The sequence below is a fragment of the Ceratotherium simum genome, chromosome 22 (genome assembly GCF_057802395.1).
Source record: "Ceratotherium simum simum isolate JZ-2026a chromosome 22, ASM5780239v1, whole genome shotgun sequence".
NCBI lineage: Eukaryota > Metazoa > Chordata > Mammalia > Perissodactyla > Rhinocerotidae > Ceratotherium > Ceratotherium simum.
The window spans coordinates 31,094,971-31,108,287 of record NC_141921.1 but is presented as its reverse complement, the minus strand read 5'-3'; the positions used below and the strand labels follow the sequence as shown (position 1 = coordinate 31,108,287).

General features: G+C 52.8%; 1 protein-coding gene across 2 annotated transcripts; it reads right to left on the bottom strand.

Annotated features, from left to right (window-relative positions):
- Nucleotides 1-486: 486 nt before the first annotated feature.
- PAQR7 (progestin and adipoQ receptor family member 7) lies at nt 487-10,625 on the bottom strand. Of its 2 annotated transcripts, XM_087446540.1 has the most exons (3): nt 10,521-10,625; nt 6,792-6,887; nt 487-2,549 (listed from the first exon to the last, which is right to left on the bottom strand). In XM_087446540.1, the coding sequence occupies exon 3, from the start codon at nt 2,527-2,529 to the stop codon at nt 1,483-1,485; it is 1,047 nt and encodes a 348-aa protein (XP_087302666.1). In that variant the 5' UTR covers nt 2,530-2,549; nt 6,792-6,887; nt 10,521-10,625; the 3' UTR covers nt 487-1,482. The 2 variants fall into 2 exon arrangements, with proteins under 2 accessions (XP_087302666.1, XP_087302665.1); XM_087446539.1 differs by lacking the exon at nt 6,792-6,887 and having other exon boundaries at nt 10,521-10,586.
- Between the last annotated feature and the right edge of the window lie 2,692 nt (nt 10,626-13,317).

The window sequence follows — 13,317 nt, the reverse complement described above, 5'->3', positions numbered from 1 at the left end:
GTCATATTTATATAATAGGATATTTTAGCAGTAGAGTGATATCTCTTATTCATCTGGGTTTTTTTTCTTTTCTATCTGTACTTCCTAATTTTCTTTCACTGTACATATATTGCTTGTGTACTGTAGAAAATGCACTATTCCAAAAGTTACATATAAAATACTATAAAAGTTAACATAAAATCCTCCTTGATTGAAGGAAAGACCAAAAAAATGAAATCTTTGTCAAATTATAAGGTGGGATTATCTATATTTTAAAGATATTCTTTTAACTTCTAAAACTTATTTAGTAATACAACATCCCCACCATTCCTGCTCAAAAAAAGTTCACTTATATAATGTACAAGGCCCCAACCCCACCCCCCAGGCAAAGATAAAACAGAAACTGCCCCCCTTCTCCCTGTGCCCACCACAGGGGCCACAGCTTCCTCCAGAAAACCTCCTCCTGGCCCCGTCCCTGGGACAGGAGACAAAAAGCAAAGAGGCAGCTGTTATCACAGTCACTTTATTGCATCCAGGACATATCAGAGTCCAGATCACCCCTAGCTCCAGCCCCACCGAACTCCTCCTTCCATACCTCTTGACCTTTGTTCAGGTTTTTCCCCTTGCCTGGAATGCCCTTCCTGCATCTGCAAACTCCTATTCACCCTTCCCAACCCCAGACCCTGAGGGGCCCAAGCAACACTGATTATTCCCTCTTCAGTGCTTCCCCTGACAGTTCATTCTGATTTTAGAGTCTTTCTTATCCTGTATTGATCCAGAGGGCCCAGTCGGTGGCCCACCTCTGAGCAGAGGCCCAGGAAACACTGAATGGATAACTGAATCATGAACAAGGGAACCAGGAGAGAGGCTGGGAACAGGATGTGTGGGACACAGCGGCCAGAGCCAGAGGGTTGGGCTCCCTGTCTACGGCAGTGACTGAAGAGGTATGGGGCACTGGATGGCATCCATTTCCACCTGGCACAATCTTCTACCTTTGGGGACTCTCTGGAGCTCCAAAACTCCAGGCTGGGGCTCAAGGAACGGTAAGCTCCTGCACACACTTGGGGCCTGCCCCTTCCCTGTCCACCAATGAAATCTGGGTAGAGGGGGTTGCTGAGGCCTCCCCTGCCTCTCAGCTCAAATCTGACTGGCCTAAATCCCACCTTCACCCCCTCTCAGATGATCCTGGCCCCAGCTGACCACCCCTATCCTTACCCCTAGTGAAAGGGAACGTGGGGAGGCAAACCAGGGTGGCCCACATCTTTATCTCTGTCCCTCTCCCGGGGCAGGGAGCTGGGGCAGGCCCAGGAGTGGACCCCAGCAGTTCCTGGCCAATCCCCAAATTCAAGGACTGCCCAGTGCTGCCCTTGGCAGCTGAGGCATATACAGAGAGCTACCACGGGCCAGACACAAACAACTTTACCAGGCCTGTTCCCATCTGGAGCCAAGCCTGGACCCCTGGGTCCCCACTATACCTCCCTCCCTACCAGATGCCACCCCCCTTCACTGGGTCTTCTGATGGAGTTTGTGCCGTACCAGCTGGCTCAGGAGGAACGCGGTGAGGACACTGCTGCCCATGGTGAGTAGGAAGAGGCCAAAGAAGTTGTGGGGCCAGCGGGTGTGCAGAGGCTCATAGATGGGCTGCCGCGCCTCATAGTCCAGCACCACAGCCTCCAGCTGAGCCAGCGTGCACAGCACCAGGAACACGTGGAAGACCTGGTGGCCCTGCCCAAAGAAGTGGCAGCTGCCGGGGAACCAGCGCTCAGGCTCGAAGGCTGAGAAGAAAGCCGCAGCCAGCAGGAAGAAGACCACCTGGCACTTGTGGTAGAGAAGAGCCGGGTCGTCCGTGGCAGGGTCGGGGGAGACCAGGATGCGGTGTACCACGGGGCTGATGTCCAGTGCGTAAGCCAGTGCCACGGGCACCTCCTGGCAAGTGCGGCCCAGCAAGCCGGGCTTCTGGGTGTACTTGTTGTAGCAAGAGCCAGCGCAGGAAAGCCAGGCGAGAAAGGCAGCCATGGGCAGGAAAACAGCCTGCACCTGTGCATGCCAGGCGGGCTCGATGGCGTAGTAGAAGTGCACCAGGGCACTACCAAACTGGTACACGGCCACACCCACGTAGTCCAGGAAGAAGAAGCAGTAATGCCAGAACTCGGACTTGGCCTGCAGGAGGTGAGCCAAGACACTGAGGGACAGGTAGGTGAAGGAGGTGAGGATAAAGATGAAGAGAGGCAGGGCGTGCGGGTCTCCCCAGAAGTCCACAGTCCCCGCCAAGACAGCCAGCCGCAGCAGCAGCACCAGGGCCGCCAGCAGGTGGGTCCATACGTTCACCGCCTCGTTGTGCTGCCGGAACAGCGTGCGGAAGTAGAAGCTCCAGGTCCGATGCAGCGGCCGGTAGCCCACATAGATGTACGGCTTCCAGAAGAGGGGCGGCACCTCAGCTCGGTCCACCGTGAAGACACTGGCTGGCTGCACAGATGGCTGAGGCTCCTGGTGGACCCGCCGCAAACTGGGCAGGAGGTGGCTGAGCTTCTGGGCCACCATCGTGGCCATGGCTGTGGGCCAGACAGGGGCTGGGAGAGAAGCCAGAGCAAAGTCAGGGGGCAAGTGTCCTCACCCCCTCACCCCCATGAGTGGCAACTGGGGGGCTCTGATGCCCAGTTCTTACTCCCTCCTCCCGCCCTCTTATCCCTACACTGTCCAAGAGGAGAGGAGTCATCCTAAGGGAGAGCTCAGCTCTGACTCATGATTGTTCTGCTCCCTCATGTATCCCGAGTGCCTAGAACAGTGTCTGGCACATAGTAGATGCTCAATAAATGTTTGAGGAATGCATTAATTAATAAGGCTCACTATCTCAGCCATTTCCTTTCCAGTCCAGGCTCCACACAGCAGCCCCTGCTGTTTTCTCCTGTGTTCATGCTGCCATCAGTGTTCACCTAGTGGTGACAATGACTTTGCTAACAGACACACTGCCTCTACCTTTAGGCCCTTCAGAGTGGTCAGGGTCTCCCACTGACCCTCCATTACCCTACATGATCTGGTCCCTGCTACCTTTTCCAATCTTATTGCTCAACCACAATGCACTTCACATCCAGCCACAGCCTCACCAAACCCCTGAGCCTGCTGTTTCCTCCACCTGAGACATTTTCCTCCTCTTGCATGTCTGGCAAACTCCTATTCATCCCTCAAAACCCATTTCTTCTGTGATACTGTCCCTGGCCCCCTGAAACTCCTTTGACGACTCCTCTACTTGAGTGCCTACCATCAGATACCCATCCTTTGACCATTATAACCTCTCATGAGCATTAAAATTGTTAACATGAGCTCATCGAGGGTAGGCAGTTTGTCTCATCGTTTTGTGAACTCCTGGTGCTTAGCAGGTAACTGGCACTCAACGTTTGTTGAATGAAAGAACAACAAAACAGCATCCTGACAACACTTCATATCCTTCAAGGCTCAACTCAGAAAGCCACTTTTTTCCTGAAAGTCCCCAATAAGAATTGATCCTATAAAAACAGCCCTTTCATTCAGCCATACCCTGACTCAAAAGTTCCCCCCTCCAGGGCCGGCCCGGTGGCACAGCAGTTAAGTGCACTCACTCCGCTTCAGTGGCCCAGGGTTCACGGGTTCGGATCCCAGGCGCACGCCAATGCACTGCTTGTCAAGCCATGCTGTGGCGGTGTCCTATATAAAGTAGAGGAAGATGGGCACGGATGTTAGCCCTGGGCCAATCTTCCTCAGCAAAAAAGAGGAGGATTGGCATCGGATGTTAGCTCAGGGCTGATGTTCCTCACCAAAAAAAAAAGAAAAAAGATCCCCCCTCCAGCCCTTCCACGCCCACCCATGATTGCTAAATGTAAATAAATCAAATCTAACCCCTTACCCTGGCATTCAAGACCCCAGGACCTGCTCCCACCCTCATTTCCCACCTAACCCAATGTCGCACCCTGTGCCAAATTCCTTTCCCTCCACTGAAATCCTCTAAGGCCAATATAAGCTGCCACCTCCAGGGGACCTCCTTACTGCCCCCTCACCTTCCCCTGTGGGAAACTTATAATGGGTTATACAGTTTAGCATTTACAACATATGCATATATTCATTCATTTAGCAAACACTTACTGAGCCCCTTTTGTGCCTCAGGCCCCGTGCTGGATCCAGGGGAGGGCAGAGTGGAAAAGGATTTGATCCCTGTTCTCAGGAACTTCATGATATGGTAGAGGTTAAAGGAAAACAAATCATAGCAAATGCTTACACTGCATTTGCTGTGTGCCAGACACTGTTTTAAGCACTTTATGTGTAATTGACTCATTTAAGCATCATAACACCCTGTGAGTTATTATTCCCATTCTTCAGAAAATAAACTGAGGCACAGAGAAGGTAAGTACCTTGCCCACTCCCCTAGCTAGGAAGCGGCAGAGACACGCTCTGAACTCAGTTAGGATCTTAACCACCATCCTAAACTGCTCTCTGCAAGACAAAGTAGCAAGTGCTATTAATCACTTCATAAATATACTATTTGCCTGATACCAGTTCCTTAATTCAGCCTTATCATTATTCACTGTGCCATTCATTAAATCAGACATCTATTGAAAAACTAGCACCTGCCAGACAACTCGCCTCCCTCAGCCTCCCTCCAACAAGCTTATTAGACTCAGTTTCCAGGTTTTCCGTCCATTGTTCATCAGATATTTATTGCAACCACCTTTGTACCACCGTAACAGACAAGGAGATCTGGGCAGAATGAAGAACTTCTAGTGTCTGCCACCAGCAGCATGATCACCCTGAGGCCACCCAATAGTCACACACGGTCCAAGTAAATGCAGGGGGCTTGTTATGCACAGGCAGCCCACACTCCTCCTCCTCCCAGCCTGATTTGCATCCCTAAGCTCCCCCTGCATTATGATTCTGAAGTCAGCTCTGGGCTCTGGCCTTTCCTAGTCTGGTGGGGAGGCAGGAGTTAAGTCATTACACCACTGCACGAGGAGGGCTGCAACAGGGGAGCACAGGACTCTTCCGCGTTCTATTCCCAGACAGCCTGGCACAGGGCAGGTTTAGGAAGCAGACCTTGCTGATGGACTAACTAACGGGGCCACTTCTATCTAGAGCATGAGACTCCCCCCGCAGGCCTTGCTGTTGGGAAGCCAGGATTTCTTCTTCCCAAGAGACTGGGCTTCAGCCTCAACAATTTGACTTCTGCCCTGGTCTACAACTTTCTTCCCATCTCAGGACCTTGGGGAGCCAGAAAAGGCCTCTGAAAGCATCTCATGCAGCTCCCTTTTTTTACATTGAGGAAACAAGAACCCAGAGACAGGAAGGCCTTCCCCAGAGTTGCCCAATCCAGCAAGGTTTCCATTCCACCACGAGGGCAAAGACCAGGGAATGATGACGTGTGATGGTAGCCTAGTTCCTGGGTCCCTGTGATCTATTGAGTCCAGTCCAATGCTCCATAGCCCACTCTTTGAACTTCCCATGGCATAACAGCACGTTAAAGGCTCTGAGAAGTCCTGCAGCAAAGAAGCGTGCTTTGCTTTGAACCTACATTTGTCAAGCTTACATAACCAAGGATGCCTTTCCCAGTAATATATTATAAAGCCAGCTGAAATGTAATAAGTGTTTGCTTATATACTCACTCTTTACAACCTTGTTGCAATTAATTCTCATAACTAGCTTGGTTATGTTAAGTAGGTTAGATTAAGTAGGTATTATTATGCCCATTTTGTTGTTGAGGATAGTGAAATTCAGAGAGGTTAGGAGGTTCTTACCCAAGGTCAGAGAGAGAGAGAGAGGGAGAGAGGGAGGGAGGAAGAGAGGGAGAGAGAGAGAGAGTGGTGGGGCCAGGATTGGAACCCAGCTCTCTGACTGCAGAGCACAGACAGTCTTAACCTCTCTGCTGCAGCCCTGCCTGCTATCACATCTGTCCGCAACCCACAGAACTACTTTGGAAAATACTGGTCTAAAGCAGGCAACCAAGTCTTTCCCATAAATTATTTCCTTAGGCTTCTAGCAACTGATTCACATCCACGGACCTCAGTCTCCCTCAGTTACCAGCTCCCACTTGCTCTGCACCGGTGATGCCCCAGCTCACAGCCACCCTATCAGGTGGGTGACAGCTCACTCACAGCCCTCCCCATCCTCTAGACACAGCAGGCCCTAAGCACAGAACCCAGAGGCCACATACTGGGATAACAGAGGTCCTGCGGCCCTATTTCCTTTAGACCTCAGCCAGAGGCCCCATTCCATCTGAATAGTTCTACTTTCAGAACTAGTTTCCATCTCCTGATTCCATGGAAAGGGGCCCTGGGTCAAGGGAAAAGGAGCAGGGGCAGGGGTCAAGCCTGAGCTGGAAGGATGAGGATGGGTATCCAGACGGCACCCTCAGGGCATCCTCTAAGTAGTCTGCCCACCAGGCTGCCAGGACCTGCCTCTTCCAAGTATCCTCCCCCAGCCCAGGACACCTCCATGGCCCCCTGCCAGGCCTGCCAAATTGCACTAGTTTCTCTCAAGCCTGGGGGCTGATGACTTCTGCTATGGGACTGGGCAAATTCGCCAGATGCCAGGTCCTGGGTGGCACTTCCACAGGTGAGGGTCACTAGGGGTGGGGCTTCCAGGGACTGGAAGTGTCTTGTGTGATGTCACCACCAGAGGGTGGGGCTCAAGACAACCTCCACATCTCTACCCTTCCCCCATTACCACATTGATCAAATCCAGGTGACACTCTGCCCTCCTAGCCAGCCCTCCGCTGCAGAAAGAAGCTCCCTTAACGTCTGCATGAAACATCGAGGGAAACCGAGGGCTAGCAGGAAAGCTGTGATTACCCAAGATCACACGGCCAGGTGGGCAAAGCTAGGCTGAGACCAGGTGTCCAGGGCCTGGTTGACGGATGTCAGGCAAACTTGACTGGCTTCTGTCCCCTACTCAGTGGGAATCAGAATGGAAGGAAGTTAGGAATAGAAAAGAAAACAGACACTCGAAAGGCTCGTGAAGGAGGTGGACTTCAGATTTGGACAAATCAGGTTTGACTCCCGATTCCATAACATACTAGCTGTGTGACCTGAGACAAGTGACTCACCTTCTCTGATCCTTAGCTCCCCCATGGGAATTATAATATCTACCTCATAGATTGCTGCAAAGATTAAATTTACTAGAACAAAGTTTCAGCACAGTTTAGAGACTCAATAAATGATTTCTATTATTATTAATTATTAATAGTAGTAGTAACTAATATTACTAATAATAGTAGTATTTGAAATATCCCCAGCCTGAGAGATTTCCTTGGGGTTCTCTAAAAAGCTCAGTCCTCTTTTAGCCCTCAGTTGCTGGTTCCACTGGATTTGGAGGCCTTAGAAAGTTATCCCTGTCTCTTTAAATATTTACCTTTCTCTGAGGGTGCATTTAGGGACCAGGGGAATTTGGCTGCAGTTTGGACTTCTGGAGCACGGGCCTTATTTAATAATTAAAGTGCTCTCAGCAAAGACCATTCAGAGGAACCTTTCTGGATTCACAGATCCTGGAAGATTTGCCTTGCCCACAGACCCAACAGAGGTGGCTGGGAGGTGAAATGCCCAGGGAAAAGGGCCTCTGCCCCAGCAGCCCACGGGAGGGTAAAGAGGACAGACCGCCCTGGCAGGTAATCCGAAAGGCACGTGGGGCACGTGGCCCAGCCGGGGCATGTCCTGCAGGTTTGGAAGGCTTCCAGGTTGTCTGAACTTCGGAATTCAGATCTCCAGGGTTCAAGTCAGGGTTCCTGTGTCAGTCTGAGCAGCTCCTTCCTCCTCTCCCCTCTCACCTCCCCAGCCCTCCGAGTTCACATTCCCCTTTTCCTGAACTCAAGGTCAACCTCCTCACCTCCCTCCTCAACCAAGGCTTGCCACCCCTAGTTCCTCCTGGCCTCCACCTGATACACACTGTCAAAGAGTCCTCCAGTTCCTCTGGGAGCAAAAATAGCAGACCAGGTTGGGAGGATGGGGTAGTAAATGGGCTTTGGAGGGGGAGAGCCCCGGGTTAGACCCATCCCATAGATTTTACTCAGTGCTTTCTATATGCCAGGCACACGGCTACAAGGCTGGGGCACAGGCTCCCTGCCCGGACAGAGCTCACCCACACAAACGAAAAGCCCACAGGCCTAGGGAAATCCAGCCCAGAGGGAAGCCGCCCAGCTGGTGACTGTGGAGCACTGCAGAGCTGGGGCCCCAAGGGAGGGCATCTACCACTCACCTTGGCAGACTCTTTCAAGAGAAGCCAGGCCCCCATTTTTAGGTGAGAATGGGATTTCAGGCCTGGAACTTACCCGTTGTGTGACTTTGCTAAAGTCCCTTAACCTCTCTGAGCCTGTTTCTCCACTTATAATCAGAGGATAATAATAGCCAGCTTTTGGCCTCTTGCAAAAGCAAAACAAAGCCGCGAACGCTAGGTGTTGGCTCTGCCACGGCATTGGCTCCACTATTTTTGTTGGGTTCTAGTCCTAGCTAAGCCACTCAATCCCTGTGTGACCCTGGACAAGTCCCTTCCGCTCTTGACTCTGTTTCTCCACCTGTCAAAGGAGAGAGTGAATTCACCAGTGGCTTCAAAGGGCCCTTTTCGGCCTACTATGTGCCAGGCACTGGAGCCTTGGCAGTGAACAAAGCAGTTAAAACACTGCCCCTAGAGAAGGAACAGCCCAGCTAATTTAACAGCTAAGGGTAACACCTAACAGCTAAGGGTAATACCCTGTCTTCTTGGAGCTTAATAGCCTAACTAAATAACTCCTAACTATTATAAGTATTATTTGGTTACAATTCCATTTCCTCTTTTGCCTCCTTCCTAACATGCAAAATATTCATTGTTGCTTCTCTGGGCCCTGACTGTTCAGCACGTTCCCTTAAAGACAGCTTTATCTTGCCACGGAAGACCAAGTTTAACCCTGTTAGATAAAAATAATAAGGCCAGTCCAGTGTTAACAATGGCTGTCAGAGGTAAACCTTCTTGAGAGGTCCTGACAAGGACAACACCATACGGCAGAGCCTGAAATGCTACTAACAAAACTAGGCCCTAACGTTAACAATTACAGTGGCTTGCTGTTTACAAACAACTTTCACACACATTTCACTCTCCCTCGCAGCAACTCCTGGAACCTACAACTAAGCTGGTGTCACAGCCACAGAGGCAGGATGGCAGAGCACATCTGTCGGACTCCAAAACCAGTGCTCCTGCCCTTCTTCTGCTGTAGGCAACTCCCAGGGACCCAGTGGGTGGCCACAGATTATACACGAAAAGTTTTCATCTCTGGCTGGCCTCTCCATCTCTTAGCAACTGGGTTACCTCTCTCAATGCAAACCAATTCCCCAACTCAGCCCAATGCATTTAAAGAAAAAGTCCTCCCATGTCTTCCAAAAGTGAACAGAAACCATTTTTGTTTTTTTGTAGCTGCCCTTTGGGCCTCCATTTGTCCTGAAAAGTGTGATCAGAATGAAATAAATAACTCTTAAAGGAATTCTTTCATAGAGCTCAGACTCACAAATGCTCTGAGGACAGGGGAGAACCTGGAGGAGGAAAGCAAGCCCAGAGAGGTTGGCTGAGCTGCCTACGGTGACCCAGCACAGGGGACAGAAAAGGGACCTGAGATTCATCACTGACCAGCAAGGGCCCCACTGGGCAGGAGAGCTGAGGCTGGAGAGGGGCCCTCTCACCAAGGGGCCCAGAGATGCCACAAGCCCCAGGACTGGAGGCTGAGTCCCTCTCCCATAAGAGCTAAAAAATGGGGTCCTGGGCCATCCACTCAGGTGCAGCCAGGCTCTGAGAATCCATCAAACTCTCACACTCCTCAGCCTTCGCCTGACCTGGCCTCTCTCACCCGCCAGGCCTGTGGGGTTGCCCCAGAGAAACCTCAGGGGGTCCTCAAAACCTATGGGCTTGACGCTAGAGCTGTGGGTGGTGTGGGACTCCCTCTCCTTCCCTCACCAGGTGGGGGGAACGCCCATGCTCTCCTGACACCAAGGGAGGCTTCCCCATCCCAACGGGCCTAGGCGCCTTTGGAGCAAGAGCCCTCCCGGCCCCCAGCAGCGCTGTTCCCACTGTTCCTGGTTTTCCCACTGGGAGCCCCTCACACATCCAGTTCCAGGTACTCCTTTTCGCCCCCAGAGTCTCCCCAGATTCCTCCTCCAGAAGAAGCAGGGTGCTCCCTGCCTATCCTCCTCCAGGACACCATGGCCCTCCCAGGCCAGCTCGGTCCTCTGCGCACTCCCTCACAGATGTGCTCCCCTCCGGCTCTGGTTCCCCGCCTCCTCTTGCCTCCTCCCGCTCCTCCCTGAGATGCTCCCGCTCTGCGCGAGCTTCCTGCGCCCACTCCCTCGCAGTGGTGCCCCCTCCAGCTGATTCCTCGGGCGTCCTCCCACTCTTAACCGGAGGTGCTCCCTCTCGGGTTACATAGGCCTGCCTGTCCTCCCTCCCTCCTCACCTGACCCCCCCAAACACAGCCCCGAGCCTCGCGCAGCACCCTGCACCCCGCCGCGCCCCGCGGAGCACCCCTCTGCACGCGCCGCCCCTCCCGCTCGACCCCAGCGCGTCACCTGCGAGCCGGGAGAGGCGGCCCGGCTCCGACCCGCGGTCCTCCGCGGCCGGGCGGCGGGCGGACAGATAAAGGGGCGGCCGGGCGGCGGCGGGCAGACAGATAAAGGGGCGGCGGGGCGGCGGGCAGACAGATAAAGGGGCGGCGGGCGGGAGTGGCGCTCGCTCCGGGGCTCAGGGCTGGGCGGTCCCGCCGAGCCGGCCTGGCGTTGCTCAAGCAGCTCCCACCCCCGCCCCCGCCCCGCCGCGTCCTGGTGTTGCACGGGGGCGAGAGGGGTCACCCCCACCCGGACGACGGAGTCTTGGGAGTGCCCGGGGTCCTTGTGCAGATGGGAACACGGAGGCCCGGAAAGCAGAAGTGGTTGCCCAAGCCCCACAGCTCTGCGGTGGCGCTGCGGAGGTTCCAGCTGAGCGGCTCCCGCTTCCGGAGGACTGAAACCACAAGTTCCGAGTCTGGGTCCGGCGACGTGAGGGGGAGGCGGCAAGCTGTAGCGGGACCCGACAAGTTTCCCAACTAGAGCCCGCGGCCCAGCCTCGAAGCCACTCGCACCCGCACACCCCGCCCTCACTGGGCTACTTCTGGTGGAGATACACCTGACCTGCCCCATCTTCATCGCTCTGCCCGGGGAGCTCCACCCCACCTCTGCACCCCTGTATTCAAGTTCCCACCCGAAGGCCTCTCCTTGGGCAGCTCCCGCTGATCTGCCGCCCAAGGCACGTTGTTTGGAGCTCGACTAAAACACCCACTAAAAACACCGGCTTTCTGGCCAGCCCGGTGGCTTAGCGGTTAAGTGCACGCGCTCCGCTTGGGAGGCCTGGGGTTCGCGGGTCCGGATCCCTGACGCGCACCAACGCCCGTCAAGCCATGCTGTGGCAGCGTCCCATATAAAGTAGAGGAAGATGGGCACGCATGTTAGCCCAGGGCCAGTCTTCCTCAGAGTGGGGAAAAAAAAAAAGTGGAGGGTTGGCATCGGATGTTAGCTCAGGGAGAATCTTCCTCACACACACATACAAAACACCCACTTTCTACTCCCTAGTGTAACGTCTCCCCCAGGAGTGGGGGTGAGGAATCCCTGCGCACAGTAGACCCTCAGTAAATACTGGACCAACAATGACATGGATTGTCCGCTCCTCTGGTGTGCAAAGACCTGGACCAGGCAGCACGCGGAGACACCCTCACCCTGTCTTGGGAGCACACAGCCTGATGGATGGAGAGCTGAGAGGAGACTGTCCGGGTGAGGACCCTGTTCTGCCCTCAGGGAGCTTGGAGTCCATTTGGAGGGACAGTTGTGGGCGTAATGGCAGGATCCAAGTCCTGGCACTATCCCTAACTCACCGTGTGACCTTGGGCAAGTTTCCCTGTTCTCTCTGGGCCTCAGTTTTATTACCTGTAAAATGGATATAAGAATAGTACCAACCTGACAGGGTTTTGGGGAGGATTCAGTAAAACGACAGGTATGAAAGTTCTTTGTCAACTGTAAGGTACTAGAGGAATGTATATTTCTTTATTACATTATAATAAAACATATTTCAATCATAATGTAGTAGGATGAAACAGGTCTTAGCTTCAACAGGTTCAGACAAACCCTTAAGAATTGGTTAAATCTCCGTGACCCACATGGATAGGAAAAGTGGCATAGAAAATTCAATCATTTAAAACAGATAGGGTATAGGAAAACAAGGAAAGACATTATGAGATTATGTTCTATATGACAGAATATGTTCTATCATAATGAATAAAAATTTAAAACTTGGAAGGCAACTTGGCTTCAGCTTCCATTTTTGGAACACCTGCTCTGTGCTGGGCTTGTTTTTAAGGCTGTAGCTTATTAAGCTCTTGCTGTGTGCAGAGCCATGTGCTAAACAGTTGCCATGACTGCCTCCTTTGATCCAGACAACCCTATTAACCCATTTTACAAATTGGGAAACTGAGGCTCAGAAAGGAGACATGGAACTGTTATATTATCTCATTTAGCCTCATGTGTTCCTGCCAGGCGAGCGTGATGACCCGCATTTTATGGACAGAAAAACTGAGGCCAAGAGGGGAGAAATGATGTGTACCAGGTCACATTGCTCCCGATGTATTCAGGGTCTGGGAAATAGACCTGGAGGTGTGTTTGGGGGAGAAAAGTCACTTAACCATGAAACTTGGCTGTGGATATTTGAGAGCTGAATGACAAAAATAATGAAGGTAAGATCAGTGATCAGTTATGGAGCACTTGCCATGTGCCAGACTTGATGCAAAGCCTCTTATGTGCACTGTAGGCCCGGGATGGGGTTTGTTATCTCAGTTTGTAGGTGAGGTAACAGGCTTGGGAGAATGCTACTTGCTCAAGGCCACCCAGTTGCCTAGTGGCATGCCTGGATCCAAGCCCGGCTCTTTATCTGCTACACGGTACCGTTAGCAACGAATGCAGCTGGGGAGCAGGGACACTTCCTTCCATTCCCTGCTCTGCTCCAACTCCTTTTCCCAGCCCAGGCAGGGTGACGGCAGCCCCGGGGGCAGCTCAGGACACCTCACTTCCCTCCCCTCCCCCAACTCAAGCCACCTGGGTGCGGCCTGATGCCTCCACTGCTCCAGGATCCCAGAGCCCTGTAATCCTTTGAGTCCAGACCCTGGAAGGGAGAGCTATCTGGGAACCTGTGCATCATCCAGCTGCCCTCCCAGGTGCCAAGCTCAGCCCTTAGAAGAACAGGGTCTCTAGGGAGACTGGGTTCCTGGGTGCACCTAAGTCATGAGTCAAAAGGCTTCAGAAGTCAGGCTCTGAGCTGGGAGACCATCAGGAACGGTTTCAGCGG

Bases quoted from the DNA above. Each gene is read 5' to 3' on its own strand.
- PAQR7 (XM_087446540.1), bottom strand. From the start codon at position 2,529: ATGGCCACGATGGTGGCCCAGAAGCTCAGCCACCTCCTGCCCAGTTTG.